Source organism: Entelurus aequoreus, linkage group LG18 (assembly GCF_033978785.1).
Source record: "Entelurus aequoreus isolate RoL-2023_Sb linkage group LG18, RoL_Eaeq_v1.1, whole genome shotgun sequence".
Lineage (NCBI taxonomy): Eukaryota > Metazoa > Chordata > Actinopteri > Syngnathiformes > Syngnathidae > Entelurus > Entelurus aequoreus.
Genome location: NC_084748.1, coordinates 27,638,018 through 27,656,657, shown reverse-complemented (window position 1 = coordinate 27,656,657; position 18,640 = coordinate 27,638,018). Strand labels below are relative to the sequence as shown.

At 38.6% G+C, this 18,640-nt stretch overlaps 1 protein-coding gene across 1 annotated transcript in view; it reads right to left on the bottom strand.

Moving 5' to 3' along the window:
• Positions 1-8,853, bottom strand: part of pdgfba (platelet-derived growth factor beta polypeptide a) — a 52,454-nt gene extending 43,601 nt beyond the window's left edge. The window contains exon 1 of the mRNA XM_062026835.1: positions 8,286-8,853. Within this exon, the coding sequence (XP_061882819.1) occupies positions 8,286-8,357 (72 nt within the window). The 5' untranslated portion in view covers positions 8,358-8,853. The remainder of the gene's footprint in view (positions 1-8,285) is intronic.
• Positions 8,854-18,640: the final 9,787 nt, after the last annotated feature.

Below are 18,640 nucleotides of genomic sequence, written 5' to 3'. Positions count from 1 at the left end.
ATGCTGTACATACATACATACTTTATATACATACATACATGGATATGCATATATGGATATACATACTACATACATACATACTAACATGCACACACACACATACATATATACATACATACTAACACACACACACATACAGTACATACATACATACTAACATGTACACACACACATAAATGATAAATGGGTTATACTTGTATAGCGCTTTTCTACCTTCAAGGTACTCAAAGCGCTTTGACAGTATTTCCACATTCACCCATTCACACACACATTCACACACTGATGGAGGGAGCTGCCATGCAAGGCGCTACCAGCACCCATCAGGAGCAAGGGTGAAGTGTCTTGCCCAAGGACACAACGGACGTGACTAGGATGGTAGAAGGTGGGGATTGAACCCCAGTAACCAGCAACACTCCGATTGCTGACAAAGCCACTCTACCAACTTCGCCACGCCGTCCCCCATACATACATACTAACACACACACACACACACACACATACATACATACTGTACATACAGTACATGTTAACACACGCACACATACACAACAACACATCCACACGTACACAAAAACACACACGCATACATACTAGCACACAAACATATACATGCATACATACATGCGTACATACGTACATACATGAGTGTGTATTGTGTATTTGACTGCCATCTGCCAACTTGCTGCTGGCAAAAGAAGCAGCTGGACTCATGAGGCTGAATAAGGTGACTGCAGTGACATCAGCATCAAGGACACACACACACACACACACACACACACACACACACACACACACACACACACACACACACACACACACATTGAAGACAGGTCGTCAGAGTGTATGTGACTGCCTCAGAGTACTTTTAAAGTGGTGACACAAAACTAAAGCTTGGACAGGAACACCCAAGTCACGACTGTGGTGTCCTTGAGCAAGACACTTCACCCTTGCTCCTGATGGGTCGTGGTTAGCGCCTTGCATGGCATCTTACGCCATCAGTGTGTGAATGTGTGTGTGTGTGTGTGTGTGTGTGAATGGGTGAATGTGATGCACAATGTAAAGTGTGTTGGGCATCATTCCAGGTATAGTAAAGCGTTATATAAATACAGATAATTTACCGCTAAAGTCCAATTCAGTTGCACCACAAGCTTGTCTTCCGCTCAGAGACATTGGGCCCCATTCAGCAATAAGTTCCTAACTTTTCCTCTTATCTTTCTTCCTAAGTGAGTTCCTAAGAGGAGTACATTCAAATCCATGACGTGTTCTTAAATGGCCAAATTGTTCCCACCTGCTGTTCTTAAGTTGCTGAATGCCAAATGGTTAGCGCGTGCGTGTCTATCATAATTTGCATTAAAACCCGCCCTTATTTCCCCAATATGCATAGGTAAACTGCCTTAAATCCGTAATTTGCATAGGTAAACGCCCTTGATTCCCCATATAAGGGCACAATTCCGGCGGAAAAGAAAGAAAACACAAACAGATTACAGAAGAGAAATTCGTATTATCCCGCAGGGGAAATACATAATGTCAAAACGTAAGTTTAATAAAGGGGTGGACTGCCTAAAGCGCTCAAATAAATATTCATCACTTCGGGCAAACAGGTCTACATGGTCGTGAAATATGCGCTCCCTCCCCATTGCAAGATCTGTGGCATCTTGCAGCGTGTGTGCGTGCGTGTGTGTGTGTGTGTGTGCATGCGTGCGTGCGTGCGTGCGTGCGTGCGTGCGTGCGTGCGTGCGTGCGTGCGTGCGTGCGTGCGTGCGTGCGTGCGTGCGTGCGTGTGTGTGTGTGTGTGTGTGTGTGTGTGTGTGCGTGTGTGTGCGCGCACGCACACGGTATTTCAAAATGTCTATATATTGCTCATTTTGCTATATGTCTGTCTGTCTGTCTTATCTATCTCTATCTATCTATCTATAAATATATCTATATATATGGTATGAATGTAACATTAGACAGTAGAAGTAAGGGAACTTGTCACACTTAAGAACAAATAGGCCACCCTAAGAGTGCTCTGGAGCACTCGTAGATTTTGTTCTTACCTACGAAAAAATCCCAGCTAAGAAAACATTGGTGAATACAAAAATCTCCTTAAAAACTTCGTAAGTGGGCCTAAGAACAACATTTGTTCTTAAGAACGCTTGCTGAATCGGGCCCATAGTGAGGGATTAAATTCACAAATTATGTTTCTTTTTGTTTCATGCCACCAAAGAAAGGCAAAGAGGAAACGTGTGATGGCCACCATAAAACCAGAAAACAGGTTAAGGATGTCGTCACCACAGAAGGGTTAGCCATGAAGAAAGAGGAAAAGCGCGACTATAACCATAGAACCACACGTATCTGAGTCCTCCCTGCTCAGTACGATACGGTTCAAATGGGGGATGATGCTCGTGTGTGGGGAAGTACATCATTTATTGTATTGATGTGCTGTTTTTCATACAGGGCTGCTCAGTACAATATGGCTAGATGTGCAATAATGATAGTTAAAGGTGAGTAAACATTTATTTCAACAGCGTTAATTGACTTTATTTTAGTTTAGAACACGGCTATTCAACCGGAGCTCAGTTTGAAACTTTTGTGCAGCAAATTGCTAAAAACCCTAGAGTGCTCCTGTTGTACAGAGGAACTTGGACCACTGTAAACATATTGGCAGATCCCCGCATTGACATTTTAGCCTTGCTAGCAAACATAGAACAATGGGGTCCAAACTTGTGATTTATATAACTGAGGCGTTCCTCAGGGCACCCCTTTGAGTCATCTCCTTTTTCGCAGCTACAATTTTGTTTCTCTAATGTGATTTATGTAACCAAGTTGTTGCTGAAGCTAGTCTACGTCAGACGCTGTCAATAGTCATTTGTTCAGGTTCTTAAGGTATGCTAGTGGCGTTCCTCAAGGTTCCATTTTAGGTGCTCTGTTTTTCATCATTTGTGCTATTCAACTGGTGGCCCAGGAGTTAAGTTCAAAACAACTTGTGAGAGACTCACATTTTAGAAGAAGATTCTTAAAAACAGCAGAGGGCTGCTGTAACTCTGAGAAAATAATTAGACCAAAATAAAATGTCGGGTGTAGAAGACACTGGTTTGCCGGAAATGTAGTCTTCTTCAAAAGTGGTCATCTGACGACTGTCGCCGATCAGCTGTTCTTATAGGCGTGGCCAACCAGGCAGAACAACCACTTGACAAATATTGTCTGACTAAAAGAAAATTAAAGAGTATGTTTTTGACAAACTACTGCAAAAAACATACTCAAAGATCTTCTATATGGGACAAGAGCGCTTTCTTTTATTTAAGTATATATTGCAAAAACATTAGTCAAAGATCTTCTATATGACAAGGATGCTTTGCTGCTTTTGAGGATCTACTGCAAAATCGATAGTCAAAGATCTTCTTTATAGCAGGAGTGTTTTGCTGTTTTTAAGTATCTACTGCAAAAACGTAAGTCAAAGATCCTTTATATGACAACACCATTCTGCTTTTTTGAAATATCTACAGCAAAAACACAAGTCAAAGACCCTCTATATGACAAGAGCACTTTGATTTTTTCAAGTATCTACTGCAAAATGACAGTCAAATATCCTCTATATGACAAGTGCACTGTGCTTTTTTAAGTGTCTACTGCAAAAACGCTAATCAAAAATCCCCCATATGACAAGAGCAATGTGCTTTTTTGAAGTAAATGATAAATGATAAATGGGTTATACTTGTATAGCGCTTTTCTACCTTCAAGGTATTCAAAGCGCTTTGACAGTATTTCCACATTCACCCATTCACACACACATTCACACACTGATGGCGGGAGCTGCCATGCAAGGCGCTAACCAGCACCCATCAGGAGCAAGGGTGAAGTGTCTTGCCCAAGGACACAACGGACGTGACTAGGATGGTAGAAGGTGGGGATTGAACCCCAGTAACCAGCAACACTCCGATTGCTGACACAGCCACTCTACCAACTTTGCCACGCCGCCCCTAGTACCTTCTGCAAAAATGCTGGTCAAAGATCCTTTATATGACAAGACAATTCTGCTTTATTGAAGTATCTACTGCAAAATGCCAGTCAAATATCCTCTATATGACAAGCGCACTGTGCTTTTTTAAGTATCTACTGCAGAAACGCTAGTCAAAGATCCTCTATATAACAAGAGCAATGTGCTTTTTTGAAGTATCTACTGCAAAAATGCTGGTCAAAGATAATGTATACGACAAGACCACTCTGCTTTTTTTAAGTATCTACAGAAAAAACACAAGTCAAAGATTCTTTATATGACAAGAGCACGCTGCTTTTTTGTAAGTATATACTGCAAAATGCCAGTCAAATATCCTCTATATGACAAGCGCACTCTGCTTTTTTAAAGTATCTACTAAAAAAATGCTAGCCAAAGACCCTCTATTTGACAGGAGCCCTGTGCTGTTTTTGAGGACCTACTGCAAAAATGCTAGTCAAAGATCCTCTATATAACAAGAGCACTCTGCTTTTTGAAGTATCTACAGCAAAAACACAAGTCAAAGATCCTCTAAATGACAAGAGCACTCTGCTTTTTTGAAGTGTCTACAGCAAAAACACAAGTCAAAGATCCTCTATATCAGTGGTCCCCAACCACCGGGCTGCGGCCCGGTACCGGTCCGTGGGTCGATTGGTACCGGGCCGCACAAGAAATTAAATAAAAAAATAAAAATTTAAAAAATAAAAAGTTTTTATTATTAATTTTTTTTAATTAAATCATTCTGTTATTAATATTTCTGGTTCCTACATTGTATATCAATATAGATCAATACAGTCCCCCGGTCCGTGGGACACATTTTCGAGCGTTGACCGGTCCGCAGTTACAAAAAGGTTGGGGACCACTGCTCTATATGACAAGAGCACTCTGCTTTTTTGAAGTATCTACAGCAAAAACACAAGTCAAAGATCCTCTATATGACAAGAGCACTCTGCTTTTTGAAGTACCTACAGCAAAAACACAAGTCAAAGATCCTCTATATCAGTGGTCCCCAACCACCGGGCCGCGGCCGCACAATAAATTTAAATAAATAAATAAATAAACAAATTATTTTTTTTATTTTTTTTTATTAAATCAACATAAAAAAACACAAGATACACTTACAATTAGTACACCAACCCAAAAAACCTCTCTCCCCCATTCACACTCATTCGCACTCATTCGTGCAAAAGGGTTGTTTTTTTCCGTTATTAATATTTTTGGTTCCTAAATTATATATCAATATAGATCAATACAGTCTGCAGGGATACAGTCTGTAAGCACACATGATTGTATTTTTTTATGACAAAACAAACCCCCCACACACAAGTCAAAGATCCTCTATATGACAATAGCACTCTGCTTTTTTGAAGTATCTACAGCAAACACACAAGTCAAAGATCCTCTATATGACAAGAGCACTCTGCTTTTTTGAAGTATCTACAGCAAAAACACAAGTCAAAGATCCTCTATATGACAAGAGCACTCTGCTTTTTTGAAGTATCTACAGCAAAAACACAAATCAAAGATCCTCTATATAACAAGAGCACTCTGCTTTTTTTTAACTATCTACAACAAAAACACAAGTCAAATATCCACTATATAACAAGAGGAATGTGTTTTTTTTAAGTATCTACTGCAAAAATGCTGGTCAAAGATCCTTTATATGACAAGACCACTCTGATTTTTTTAAGTATCTACAGCAAAAACACAAGTCAAAGACCGTCTATATCAGTGGTCCCCAACCACCGGGCCGCGGCCCAGTACCGGTCCGTGGATCGATTGGTACCGGGCCGCACAAGAAATTAAAAAAGATTAAAACATTTTATTTTTTTGTATTTTATTTTATTTTTTTAATCAACAGAAAAAACACGAGATACACTTATAATTAGTGCACCAACCCAAAAAATCTCCCTCCCCCATTTACAGTCATTCACACAAAAGGGTTGTTTCTTTCTGTTATTAATATTTCTGGTTCCTACATTATATATCAATATAGATCAATACAGTCTGCAGGGATACAACGATTGTATTTCTTTATGACAAAAAAATAAATATCCCTCCCCCGGTCCGTGGGACACAAAAAGGTTGGGGACCACTGGTCTATATGACAGGAGCGCTGTGCTGTTTTTGAGGACTTGCTGCAAAAATGCTAGTCAAAGATCCTCTATATCAGTGGTCCCCAACCACCGCGGACCGATTGGTACCGGGCCGCACAAGAAATTTAAAAAAAAAAATTAAATTTTTTAAATATTTTTTTATTTTTTTTGTTAAATCAACATAAAAAACACAATATATACATTATATATCAATATAGATCAATACAGTCTGCAGGTCCTGTCCGTGGGACAAACTTTCAAGCGCTGACCGGTCCGCAGCTACAAAAAGGTTGGGGACCACTGCTCTATATGACAAGAGCACTCTGCTTCTTTGAACTATCTACAATAAAAACACAAGTCAAAGATCCACTATATATCAAGAGCAATGTGCTTTTTTTGAAGTATCTACTGCAAAAATGCTGGTCAAAGATCCTTTATATGACAAGACCACTCTGCTTTTTCGAAGTATCTACAGCAAAAACAGAAGTCAAAGATCCTCTATATAACAATAACACTTTGCTTTTTTGAAGTATCTACTGCAAAAACGCTAGTCAAAGATCCTCTATTTAACAACAGCAATGTGCTTTTTTGAAGTATCTACTGCAAAAACACAAGTCAAAGATCCTCTATATGACAAGAGCACTCTGCTTTTTTGATGTATCTACAGCAAAAACACAAGTCAAAGATCCTCTATACAACAAGACCCCTCTGCTTTTTTGAAGTATCTACAGCAAAAACACAAGTCAAAGATCCTCTATTTGACAAGACCACTCTGCTTTTTTTAAGTATCTACACCAAAAACACAAGTCAAAGATCCTCTATATGACAAAACCACTCTGCTTTTTTTGAAGTATCTACAGCAAAAACACAAGTCAAAGATCCTCTATATGACCAGACCACTTTTCTTTTTTGAAGTATATACAGCAAAAACACAAGTCAAAGATCCTCTGTTTGACAGGAGCACTCTGATTTTTTGAAGTATCTACAGCAAAAACAGAAGTCAAAGATCCTCTATATGACAATGGCACTTTGCTTTTTTGAAGTATCTACAGCAAAAACACAAGTCAAAGATCCTCTGTTTGACAGGAGCACTCTGATTTTTTTGAAGTATCTACAGCAAAAACAGAAGTCAAAGATCCTCTATATGACAATGGCACTTTGCTTTTTTGAAGTATCTACAGCAAAAACAGAAGTCAAAGATCCACTACAAAACAAGAGCACTCTGATTTTATTTCAAGTATCTACTGCAAAATGCCAGTCAAATATCCTCAATATGACAAGCGCACTGTGCTTTTTTTAAGTATCTACTGCAAAAACGCTAGTCAAAGATCCTCTATATGACCAGACCACTTTTCTTTTTTGAAGTATATACAGCAAAAACACAAGTCAAAGATCCTCTGTTTGACAGGAGCACTCTGATTTTTTGAAGTATCTACAGCAAAAACAGAAGTCAAAGATCCTCTATATGACAATGGCACTTTGCTTTTTTGAAGTATCTACAGCAAAAACACAAGTCAAAGATCCTCTGTTTGACAGGAGCACTCTGATTTTTTGAAGTATCTACAGCAAAAACAGAAGTCAAAGATCCTCTATATGACAATGGCACTTTGCTTTTTTGAAGTATCTACAGCAAAAACAGAAGTCAAAGATCCACTATAAAACAAGAGCACTCTGATTTTATTTCAAGTATCTACTGCAAAATGCCAGTCAAATATCCTCAATATGACAAGCGCACTGTGCTTTTTTTAAGTATCTACTGCAAAAACGCTAGTCAAAGATCCTCTATATAACAAGAGCACTAACTATGCGTTTGTGAAGTATCTACTGCAGACGCAGTCGGTAGTCATTTATATTTAAAGTATGAGATAGGCCCCAGCGACCCCCTCTGAAAGGGACAAGCGGTAGAAAATGGATGGATGGATGGATGTACAAAATAAAACTAACAGTTAAAGGAGAAGTCCGGTTCATGTCCTAAGCTTTCAGAAAATGTGGACCCCAAAACAATTTAGAGTATATCGCTGTTTAGAAGGTTAAAATATTGCCTGAATAATTTGTCATGTTTTGCAATGACCAGAGTTTAACCCTGGAACAGATTCATCTGTAAAGTGTCATGACATATACTACTAGTGCACTCCTCGTATGGAATCGGTCCTCTTTATTTATTTCTATTGGAGCTACCTCTGCCATCAATGACTTGGGGTCAAATCGCTCACCTCAGCGCCGGCGAGGCTCAGGATGGTCGCTGAGAGCGCGGCAAGGAGCAGCAGCAGAAGCCACGACCTCATGTTGCCGCCCGGCCAGAGGACCCGCCAGCGACCGGCTGGGCATTTAGCACCTGGGCGTCCACTCTCACCGAGCCTCGGTCCCCGCTCAGTGGGTCCCACTCGTTGACGCGGGGAGGATCCTCCCGACTCCCGACTGATGGCTCACGGGAGTGACTCACTCGCAGGCGAGACGCGTGTGTCTCTGTCCACGGTCGGAGCAGGTGCCTGGAGGCAGTATGGTCCACGGATGATGAAGTGGGGAGGTGAAATCCGATGTGAAAATTCCACACAAAAAAAAATCACAGTCCCCTTATAATAAAGTTCGACATATCCAAATATCCGCGCGTAAAAGTTGATCCACTTCCACATAAACGTTTAGCAGCCTTCATTCACAACATCATCCACGAAACCACATCGACGTGTGTGTGCGTGAGTGAGTGAGTGTGTAATAGCGGCGTGGAACCTTTTCCCCCTCCCTTCCCTTCCGCGTCACGGTCACGCCGTCCTCGCCCTGCGCGCGTCTTCTCTTAGACTGATCTTGAAAAAGCTGAGTGTCTTTAAATGCAACAGTCTCACTGCTTAAGTTTAGCCCGTCAAGTTGCGGGAGAAAGACCCAAAATATAGTTAGTGATTTTTCAAAACAAAACAAAATGATGTTTTCGTTTCTGACAAGCGATACGATATGCTGTAGTTGTATGTTATACGCAATTTAATAACTAGGTTCAGAATATTTCAGGTTGTATACAACAAATTTACCTCTATTAATCGATAACATCAACCATATACTATTTACTTTGAAAGTTCTTACGCGGAAGTGTAAAATCCCATATTTGAACTTGACTTCGCTGCTCAAATGTTTCTCAAGGGTCTTGTTGAGGGCAGGGCTTATCGCCTTCTATTAAACCGACCTGTGGTCAAAATATGAAAACACACCTTTCAAAATAAACGGACAACAAATGTTTTGATATAAATAGGATTACGCTGAGACTACAGAATACATTTATTTAGATGCAGAGAACTACATGATATAAATGCATGACTCAAGTCTTGGTATCATTTAAAAATTAATACAGGAAAAAAATGAGTGCATTGTTACAAGACTTAAATCATAATGATTTGAAAAAAGGAAAACAAAATGACCATTGAAAAACTAAAATACACTCACAAACAAAGTTCTTAAATGTACAGTAAAGGAAACACATTTTTTATGGGATATAGATGCCATATTATGAAAAAGTTATCATTTTTGCGTAATGGTCGTAATTATTTGACAAAAGTCATAACCTGGCAAGAAATTCCTTGTTTTCCAAAAATGTTGTGATATTACAGCGAGAATTTTTTTTTTTATATTAAAGTGGAACTGCACTTTGTTTTATTTTATTTTGCCTATCATTCACAATTCCTATATGTGAGACACGAAAACATATGTCCTTCTTTTTTATGCATTCTTATTTATTTATTTTTATTTATTTATTTAATTTGTCCTGTCCAGCCAATCAAATAGTTGATGTAGATGCCCATAGCTGCTATACAAATGTACTTTACAAAAGAGAAGTGTGGTATACTTCTCTTGTTGCCTTATTTGTATTTGACTTTATTGAATGGATTTATATTAATGTTTGGCGCAGCTGGACGCAGCTGGAGGGGATAGAAAGAAGAAGAAAAAAGAAGGCAGAGGGGGAAATTGCGGGGACAAGAGGGGGATAAGACAGAGAGACAACAACAACATCAGCAAATACGATATGTACAAATATGATATGAAAAGTGATATCAAAGAAGCAGTTAGTGAAGTAAATATTAGTAACACAGAAATGACAATGAACATTGTTGCACTATAATGGAGCAATAAATATAATAGAAATAGCACTATTGATAATGAATAATAATAATAATAATTACATCTATTATCAACAATGCAATTGTTTCAAATGCAACAATACATATATGTAATGATAACTTGAAATACAAAAGAAAGCAGATGCATGGAGGGCAAGAAAGAGAAGTGAAGTGTATTAACCTTGTAGATTGTTATAGTAACAATAAGTCAAGCTTTGTCAGTGTGCCGTGTTTTACCCAGATTTCCAGAGGGGAACAACGTTAATATATCTTTGATGAAATGTGATTATATGTATGACTGTATGTATGCATATGTGCTTGGATATTTACAGTATGTGTATATGTATGTTTCTACAGGGAACAACGGACCACCGGCCTCACACAGTCAGGCTGGCCAGCGACAGGACCCCCAGAACTGGGCATAATGTGCCTCCTGGCAGGGCCAGCAACCGGGCCATAGACAGACGTGCCCAGCAGAGGACAAGGCACAGGTTAAGCAGGGGACAGCCAGCCCCCAAGCCAGCGAGAGACCACACCCCACGTGGGCAGAAAGACGGGACGCTCCACCACAAGGGGCCCAGAGACTCCCCGCAGCCGGACGGAAGACTGTCCCGCCCCACCAGCAACCGGGCCCCCACGGCATGGGCCACACCAGGCCATCCCGGGCCGTCACCAGGCTACGGGAATCACCCACCCTACCTGCATGCATTCTTATTTATAATATACGGCAAGTATTTGGTGTCTAACAATGAAGGTAATGGGAATAAACCCCTCTAAAAACTTCCAAAAACCTCTAACAATACTCTATTTACATCTCGTGACCTGAATAATACCCAGTATTAGCAATATTATTATTATTAGCGCTGACACAGAGGAACTACTTTTAGCGGCGCCAAGATCGCAGAAAGGTAACTAGTTTATGCAGCTATTGACATACTGAGCAGGTAAGCTGCTGCATTGCCTCTGATTCGGTGAAAGTTGGTGAAATTCTAGATAATAAATCCTGCCTCTCACCTGGATAGTAGAAGGTTGTGGGCATAAACCGAGAAGTTGATCAACTTTGACATTCAACTTAGACCCACAGATGACGAAAAAAAGCACAAAAAGACCCCCCTTTTTTTTTTTTCTTTCTTTTTTTTTTTTAACACGGTTAGGATTATGATTAAGTCTTCATCTAAGCGGAAAGATATGAACGTCCCATCAGTGAGAGCACCCAGTGAGAGCAGATATTGTACATTTGATGATTGTTTCATACTGTATATGTCGTACTTTGTATTTTGTGTTTAGTGCTAAACAATAGTGCTACTTGCTGGATCTGCTTATCACTCAGCTTGCAAAACTTGAAGATCATCCTCTGTATATTCATGCTCTTAATTAAAAGGTTATGGATCATCATTTGTCCCAAAAGTAATTATTGTTGGCTTTCATGAAGTCTTCCATAATTTGTTGTTGTTGTTGTTGTTGTTGTTGTTGTTGTTGTTGCTGTTCAAGAAAAAAAGCAAACAATGTGGTACGGCTGTGACATTAATCCAAATGCTTGAAATGACCAAAAAACGTAAATATTACATGTTATTATTAGTATGCCTGTTACTACATTACATATATAAACTTATAGCATGTATATTAAAACATTTTTGGATGTTTCTTAGAGCGCTTAATAGATGGAATAGAGCGAATCCATTACCTCCATTGTTAGCTGACTTTTGCTAGTGTTTATTTAAAAATTAGAATGCATTAAAAACATGAAAAACATATATGTGCTTGTCTTACATAAGGATTGTGAATGACGGGCAACATTTTTTTTTAAAAAGTGCAGTTCCCCTTTAACATATTTTGCAAGAAAAAGTAGCAAACATTTTTGTAAAACCTGCATTATGATGGAAATGTTGTAATTATATTTTGTGAGATGAGGAAAAAGTTACAATATTGTGGGAATGTGGCAAATATTAAGTCATAATTAAGCACGAAAAAAAAACTGCTTTTATGAGGGAAATATATAATTTTCACAAATTAAGTCCTGATACTAGAAGAAAAAGTTTAAATCCCACAGAATAAAGTTGCAGTGAAAAATTTTAATATTGATGAGAATATATAATAATAATAGTCATATATATAATCATAATAATCCCCTCAATTCCTCCCAAAAACTGATTAACTCACTGGAATATAAAGACAATATAACATACATCCATAAACATGGATGCATATGCAATAAGTACAATATATTTATCTGTACAGTAATCTATTTATTTATATCTGCACCTTATTGCTCTTTTATCCTGCACTACAATGAGCTAATGCAACAAAATGTTGTTCTTATTTGTACTGTAAAGTTGAAATGTTAATGACATTAAAAGGAAGTCTAAGTCTAAGTCTAAGTCTAATATAAAAAGTTGTATATTGTGACAAAATGCAAAAGGCTATGATAATAGTGTTGAAATAAAAAAAAGTCAAACTTTTACGATAATGAAATTGGGGTATTATAATGAGAAAACTTTGCAAAATTACGAGGAAATACCTTATTCGCATCAAATTATAATATGACAAAAAAGTTATAACTAAAGTCCAGGACTAAAGTTGTGATAAGAAAACAAGAAACTGAAAATGTCATTAAGTAAGAAAAATCATAATTTTACATAAAGATGTGTCTTTTACAACTTATGCGATCAGAGATTTATGAGGATACAAAAACTCACAAAGTTTCTCCGGGTGCATGGAAACCAGGCCTCCATATTGTTGTTGTGAAAATTAGGTCTTAATTTAATGCAAAAAAGTGTGCTTTTATAAAAAAAAAAATAGACCTCCCTATATGAAACCGAGCCTCCTATAAAAATGAATTCATAATATGACAAAAAAGTTATAACTTTACAAGAAAGTCCGAATTTTGTGAGAGCAAAATTGTCGCTATCAGAGAAAATATAGTCGTAAGTTTACATATTTTTCATGATCATTCAAGTTAATAAGTTATAGGGTCATAGTTTTTTGGTTGATAAAAACAAAATCTAATAACGTTTCTCCCTGTGAGAAATTGAGCCTCCAAAGTGTTGTTGTGTCGAGTGAAGCGACAATGAAAGGACAAATTCTACGGTTTCCAAAGAGGCCTTCAGACTGTTTTCCAGGAAGCTGCACTGTCTCTTTTCAGGGCCATGGTTGTTTAGGTCAGCGTAGAGGTCAGGGGCCACGGTAGATTCTTCCTCTCTGCTTGGGGAACACGGAGGAAGCAGACGTCCCTGCTATTCCTGGATGTCACAAACCCACACACATCAGCGAGTGTAAATGTACATGAACACTTTTTTTTTTTCTTGATTTTTTTTTGTCTTGTCCAGCTACTCAGGCAAATCATATTGTTGACTTAGATGCCCATTTCAGCTGTAGAAATGTACTTTAAAGTGTGGGATACTTCTCTTGTTGCCTTATTTGTATTTGACTTTAATAAATGGATTTATATTATTATTTGGCGCAGGGGATAGAAAGAGAAAAAAAGGAAGACAGAGGGGGAAATTGTGGGGAAAAGAGGGGGATTAGACAGAGAGACAAAAACAACAACAGCAAACACAACAATAACAACAACAACAACAACAATAGAACAACATAATCAAATATGTAATATGTACAAATATGATGGTAAAAGTGATAGCAAAGAAGCAGTTGGTGAAATAAATAATAATACAGAAATGACAATGAGCATTATTACACTACAAATGGAGCAATACAAATACCAATAGAAATAGCGCTGTTGATAATGAATAACAACAATAATTACCTCTGTTATCAACAATACAATTGTTCAAATGCAACAATACATACATGTAATGATAACTTCAAATACAAAAGAAAGCAGATAAATGGAGGGGAAGAAAGAGAAGCCAACTATATTAACCTTGTAGATTGTTATAGTAACAATAGGTTAAGCTTTGTCAGTGTGCCATGTGTTACCCAGTTTCCCCTAGGGCAGGGGTCGGCAACCTTTACCACTCAAAGAGCCATTTTGGCAAGTTTCACAAATTAAAGAAAGTAATGGGAGCCACAAAAAAAATTTTTAAATCTAAAATGAAAAACACCGCATACAAAGCTTAAATGCTTTGTGCTATGTTAACTAGGGGTCTCCGACACACGCACCGGCACGCACTTTAATGTGGAAATTTGATGTTAGTGCAGCCCGCGAGTTTTGAATGAATGGCGCTTGATAGCGTCATACTTACCAACCCTCTCATTTTTCCTGGGAGACTTCCGAATATCAGAGCGTGATGACACTGCATTTGGCGCCCTCTACAGTCTGCCCTAACAGTGTACCTGCTCGACCACATGTAGAATACAATCTCAGCTTACTCACGTAAGTGACAGCAAGGCGTACTAACTCAGCAGCCACACATCTTACACTGACGGTACCAATACCCAGAATCCCATGCAGCCCTAACTCTTCCGCTCAACCAACGCACGGAGAGTGGGGGGGGGTTGATGTGTGGGGGGATTTGGTGGTAGCGGGGGTGTATAATGTAGACCGGAAGAGTTAGAGCTGCATGGGATTCTGGGTAATGGTTGTGTTGTGTTTATGTTGTGTTACGGTGGGATGTTCTCCAGAAATGTGTTTTTCATTCTTTTTTGGTGTGGGTTCACAGTGTGGCGCATATTTGTAACGTAACAATGTTAAAGTTGTTTGATACGGCAACCGTCAGTGTAAGCTGTGTGGCTGATGAGTAAGTATGCTTTGCTGTCTCCTGTGTGTGCAAGTAATAACAACATGCAACATGTGGCTGGACTGGCATGCTGTATGTAAATGCAATAGAGGACAATTACTGCAGTGCAATTAGGGCACGCCCTTTATTTAGTAATTAGAGTCTAAATAGGATTATTTTTACCCTGGGAGTTATCTATGAGAGACACTGAGATCCATAAGTCACCTGGGAAAATCGGGGGGGTCGGCATGTATGTAGCTGAGCCGCATCAGAGTGGTCAAGGAGCCGCATGCGGCTCCGGAGCCGCGGGTTGCCGACCCCTGCCCTAGGGCAATGACGTTAATATATGTTTGATGAAACGTAATTATATGCATGAATGTATGTATGTATATGTACTTGTATATGTACAGTATGTGTGTATGTATGTTTGTACAGTGAATGTATATGTACAGAATGTGTATATGTGTGTTTGTACAGTGAACGTGCATGTGGATGTACTAACTTTGAGTGTGTAGGTATGTACTGTATTTGTTTATGTATGTGGGAGTGTAGGTACCTATGTGTGCGCGTATGTATGTATATATACATATATACATGTATGAATAACTGTGTGTATGTGAGTATATATGCGTATTTGTATGTACATTATATTTGACTCCCAGTATGTACATGTATATACATGTACACTTTCTAATGCACTCTCTGTGCATATTCAGTCAGCCTTTTTTGTGACGATATTCAACAATCAATGATACAATGAATTTAGTGTCACTACACAATCAATACCGCCCTCCTGTATCTGTTTGAGGCTAAAAAAGAAAAAAAATTGGTTCTGAAGGCTAGCAAGTTAAAACTGGTTTTCCCAAGACTTTCGGCAATGTAAGAGGCCCAAGTCCGTCCAGACATCCAATTGTGAAGTCAGACAGTCCTATTTACTTTACAGAGGCTCATATTAGGTTTGCTTATCTGTCTTCCAACCTTTGAAGGCCAAGTCAGGGTTGCCAGTCACTTTCTGATTTGATTTACAGTCCTCACCTGTGTTCTACCCCCCACCGCACCACCCCACCCACCCCCATGTCTTTCCCAACCATCCCTATCTCCTTTTGTGCTCCGATATCATCTTCTTTCAACAGCACTGTGCCCTGAGAGAGTGTTAATGAACTTCCTGTCCGATATGCTGATCTAATTAGCAATTAGAGTAAATGTCATCCCTCCTCCTCCTCCAGCTCGTCTTCTTGTCTACGAGGTCTCGTTGCAAACAACCGCTTCAGTCCCAGCAGGGTTCAAACTCGGGTCACAGACTTGACACACCGCTGCAGCTATTTTGGTACTAAATATATACATCAGGAGGCTTTCAAGCTGGGAAACAGTTTGTAAATGTAAGTCCTACTACACCCCTACAGGGAACTGAACACTGATTTACCACCAAGACGAGCAAAGGTTAAAAACATAAATAAAAGAAAGGATTTAAATTTAAAAAGTACGAGAAAATGAAAAACCTCAATGGCAGGGGTGTCAAACTCGTTTTCTTTGAGGGCCACAACGCAGTTACGGCTGCTCCCTGAGGGTCGCTTTTTACGGTGAATATATATTAATTTTATTGTATAATCTCCTCATGACATTTTTACACAATTCCCTATATGCATTTTATTTATTTATTTTTATGTACAAATTAATAGATAACTTACTTGATTTTGAAATCGTAAGTCGGACGAACAATTGTGTGTTAATGCAAGGTTGTCCAATTATTATTTTTTTACCAAAGGCCGCAAACTAAAAAGTCAAAGTATGCAAGGCTATTTGGATATTTTTATCAAATTAAAATAAATGCTAAAAACAGAAATTACATATATTTAAAGACAAAACTAAGTGTTATAGGTGACAAAGTGTACTATTATTAATTATTATAGGGGTTAAAAAAATCAACAGTAAAAATGTAAAAAAAAAAAAAGACAAAAAGCTGAAATCGTGTCACTACTAAATATTAATAATACTCTGTCACTTATTAGACAAACCTATATATAGCATTATATATCTTTATTTTTTTGTCTTACACAATACAACTATTTTAAAATGACCCCCACATACTTTGACTTTTAAGTTTGCAACCCTTGGTCGAAAAACATTTGACACCCCTGAGTTATTACTATCAAATGTTCAGCTTTTTTGTCATTACATTTTAAATGTTTTACTTCTTTTTTTAAAACTTTCTTACTGTTGGTTTTTATCCAACAATGTACTTGGACATCCCTATTTTAATATAATGTTTTTGGCATGGTCAGCTAATTCTCAAGTTTAAATGACATAACATTGGATTCAAATTTTCTTTCAAAATTTATAGGACAAAATGTTTAGTAAGAAAGATGAAGTGCTTTATTAACTCACACTAACCACATTATCATTTTTACGCTACTTTGTATTGGAAATGTCCACAGCAGAGGATGAATGTCCCATAACAAGAAGATAGAGAAAAAGAAGAAACTTATCGACCATGGCATGGCCACGGACTACAATGGCGGACGCGCGCAAATTTTCAGGACTTATGCAGATCCCAAATACATATCAGCAGGTACCAGAAGGTAAAAAAAGGTGGTTTTGCAGAATATTGCGAAACAAAACGCCAAATAATATGTCTGCTGATAGGTGCCAATTTCCGGTCCTTAAACACACAAAATAATGATACCCGTATGTCCACAGTACGTCTGTCTGCGGTCGCGGTAATGCTCTGACAATCCATCAAGCGGTGCTGCGTCATAGCTTACCAAAGTCGTACTAAAACATTTTGACACATTTTTGAGCACCATGTGTAATGCTCTATATTCTCAATGGAACATTTAAAGTTTTAGTGTTGTTTACTGGCGTCAGCTTGCAGTCTACACATATGGCTTCCCTCACTCCTCTTTCGTACCATCAGTCCTCCCTGTCCAGAATCTATACATTTTTGTTCTTAAAGGAGTGCTGTTTCTCCCTGACAGCCTGGAGAGTTTGCTCGTCTATGCTGTGCAATGTGCGGGCTTAGTGGTTGTTTTGTTTCCCCAATATATGAATCAGTCAGTGGAGGCTCCTCCATAGAGGTGGAGGAGGCCTGGCCTCCCCAATAATTTGAGAGAAGAGAGAGATTTAAAAAAAACAATAAATATATTTATTTTATTTATTTATTTTAACAAAAAACATATTTTTTATTTTTTATATTCATATTATTTTAGTTTTGTTCATAAATCTAAATGTTCCCATGGCTAAAACCCAATATTGCAATTGTAAAGCAACAGGCCAGATTTCCCTATCAGTTTGTATTAAGGGAGGCCAGGCCTCCCCTAGGAAATTAGCTTCTCATAGAAGTCAATGTAATGCATGCTTTTTCATGCCAATATGTGATTGGCCAGATCACTGAAAATGGGTGGGCAACGGAGGCCTGGCCTCACCATGCATTGTGTCCAGGGCTGAAAGATTGACATTTTGTTCGTCCAATCACATGCTACTGGTTCATTTGGAATGCAAGAACAGGCTTTTAGAGGGCATGACGAGACTGAGCAGTCTGCTAATAAGGGAAACTACAAGGAGTTAGTGGCCCTGATAGCGCGCTATGATGCCTTATTAGCGGAGCATATTGCAAAAGCTACTGTGTTCTCTGGCCTATCTAAAACCATCCAGAATGATTTGATTGCAGCTATTGCAGCGACAATTAAAGATGAGGTGAAGAAAGAGATGGATGCAGCTCCCTTTTACGGATGGCAAGTTGATGAAACGACAGATGTGAGTTGAACTAATTAGATGTCTCTACCAGTGTTACAC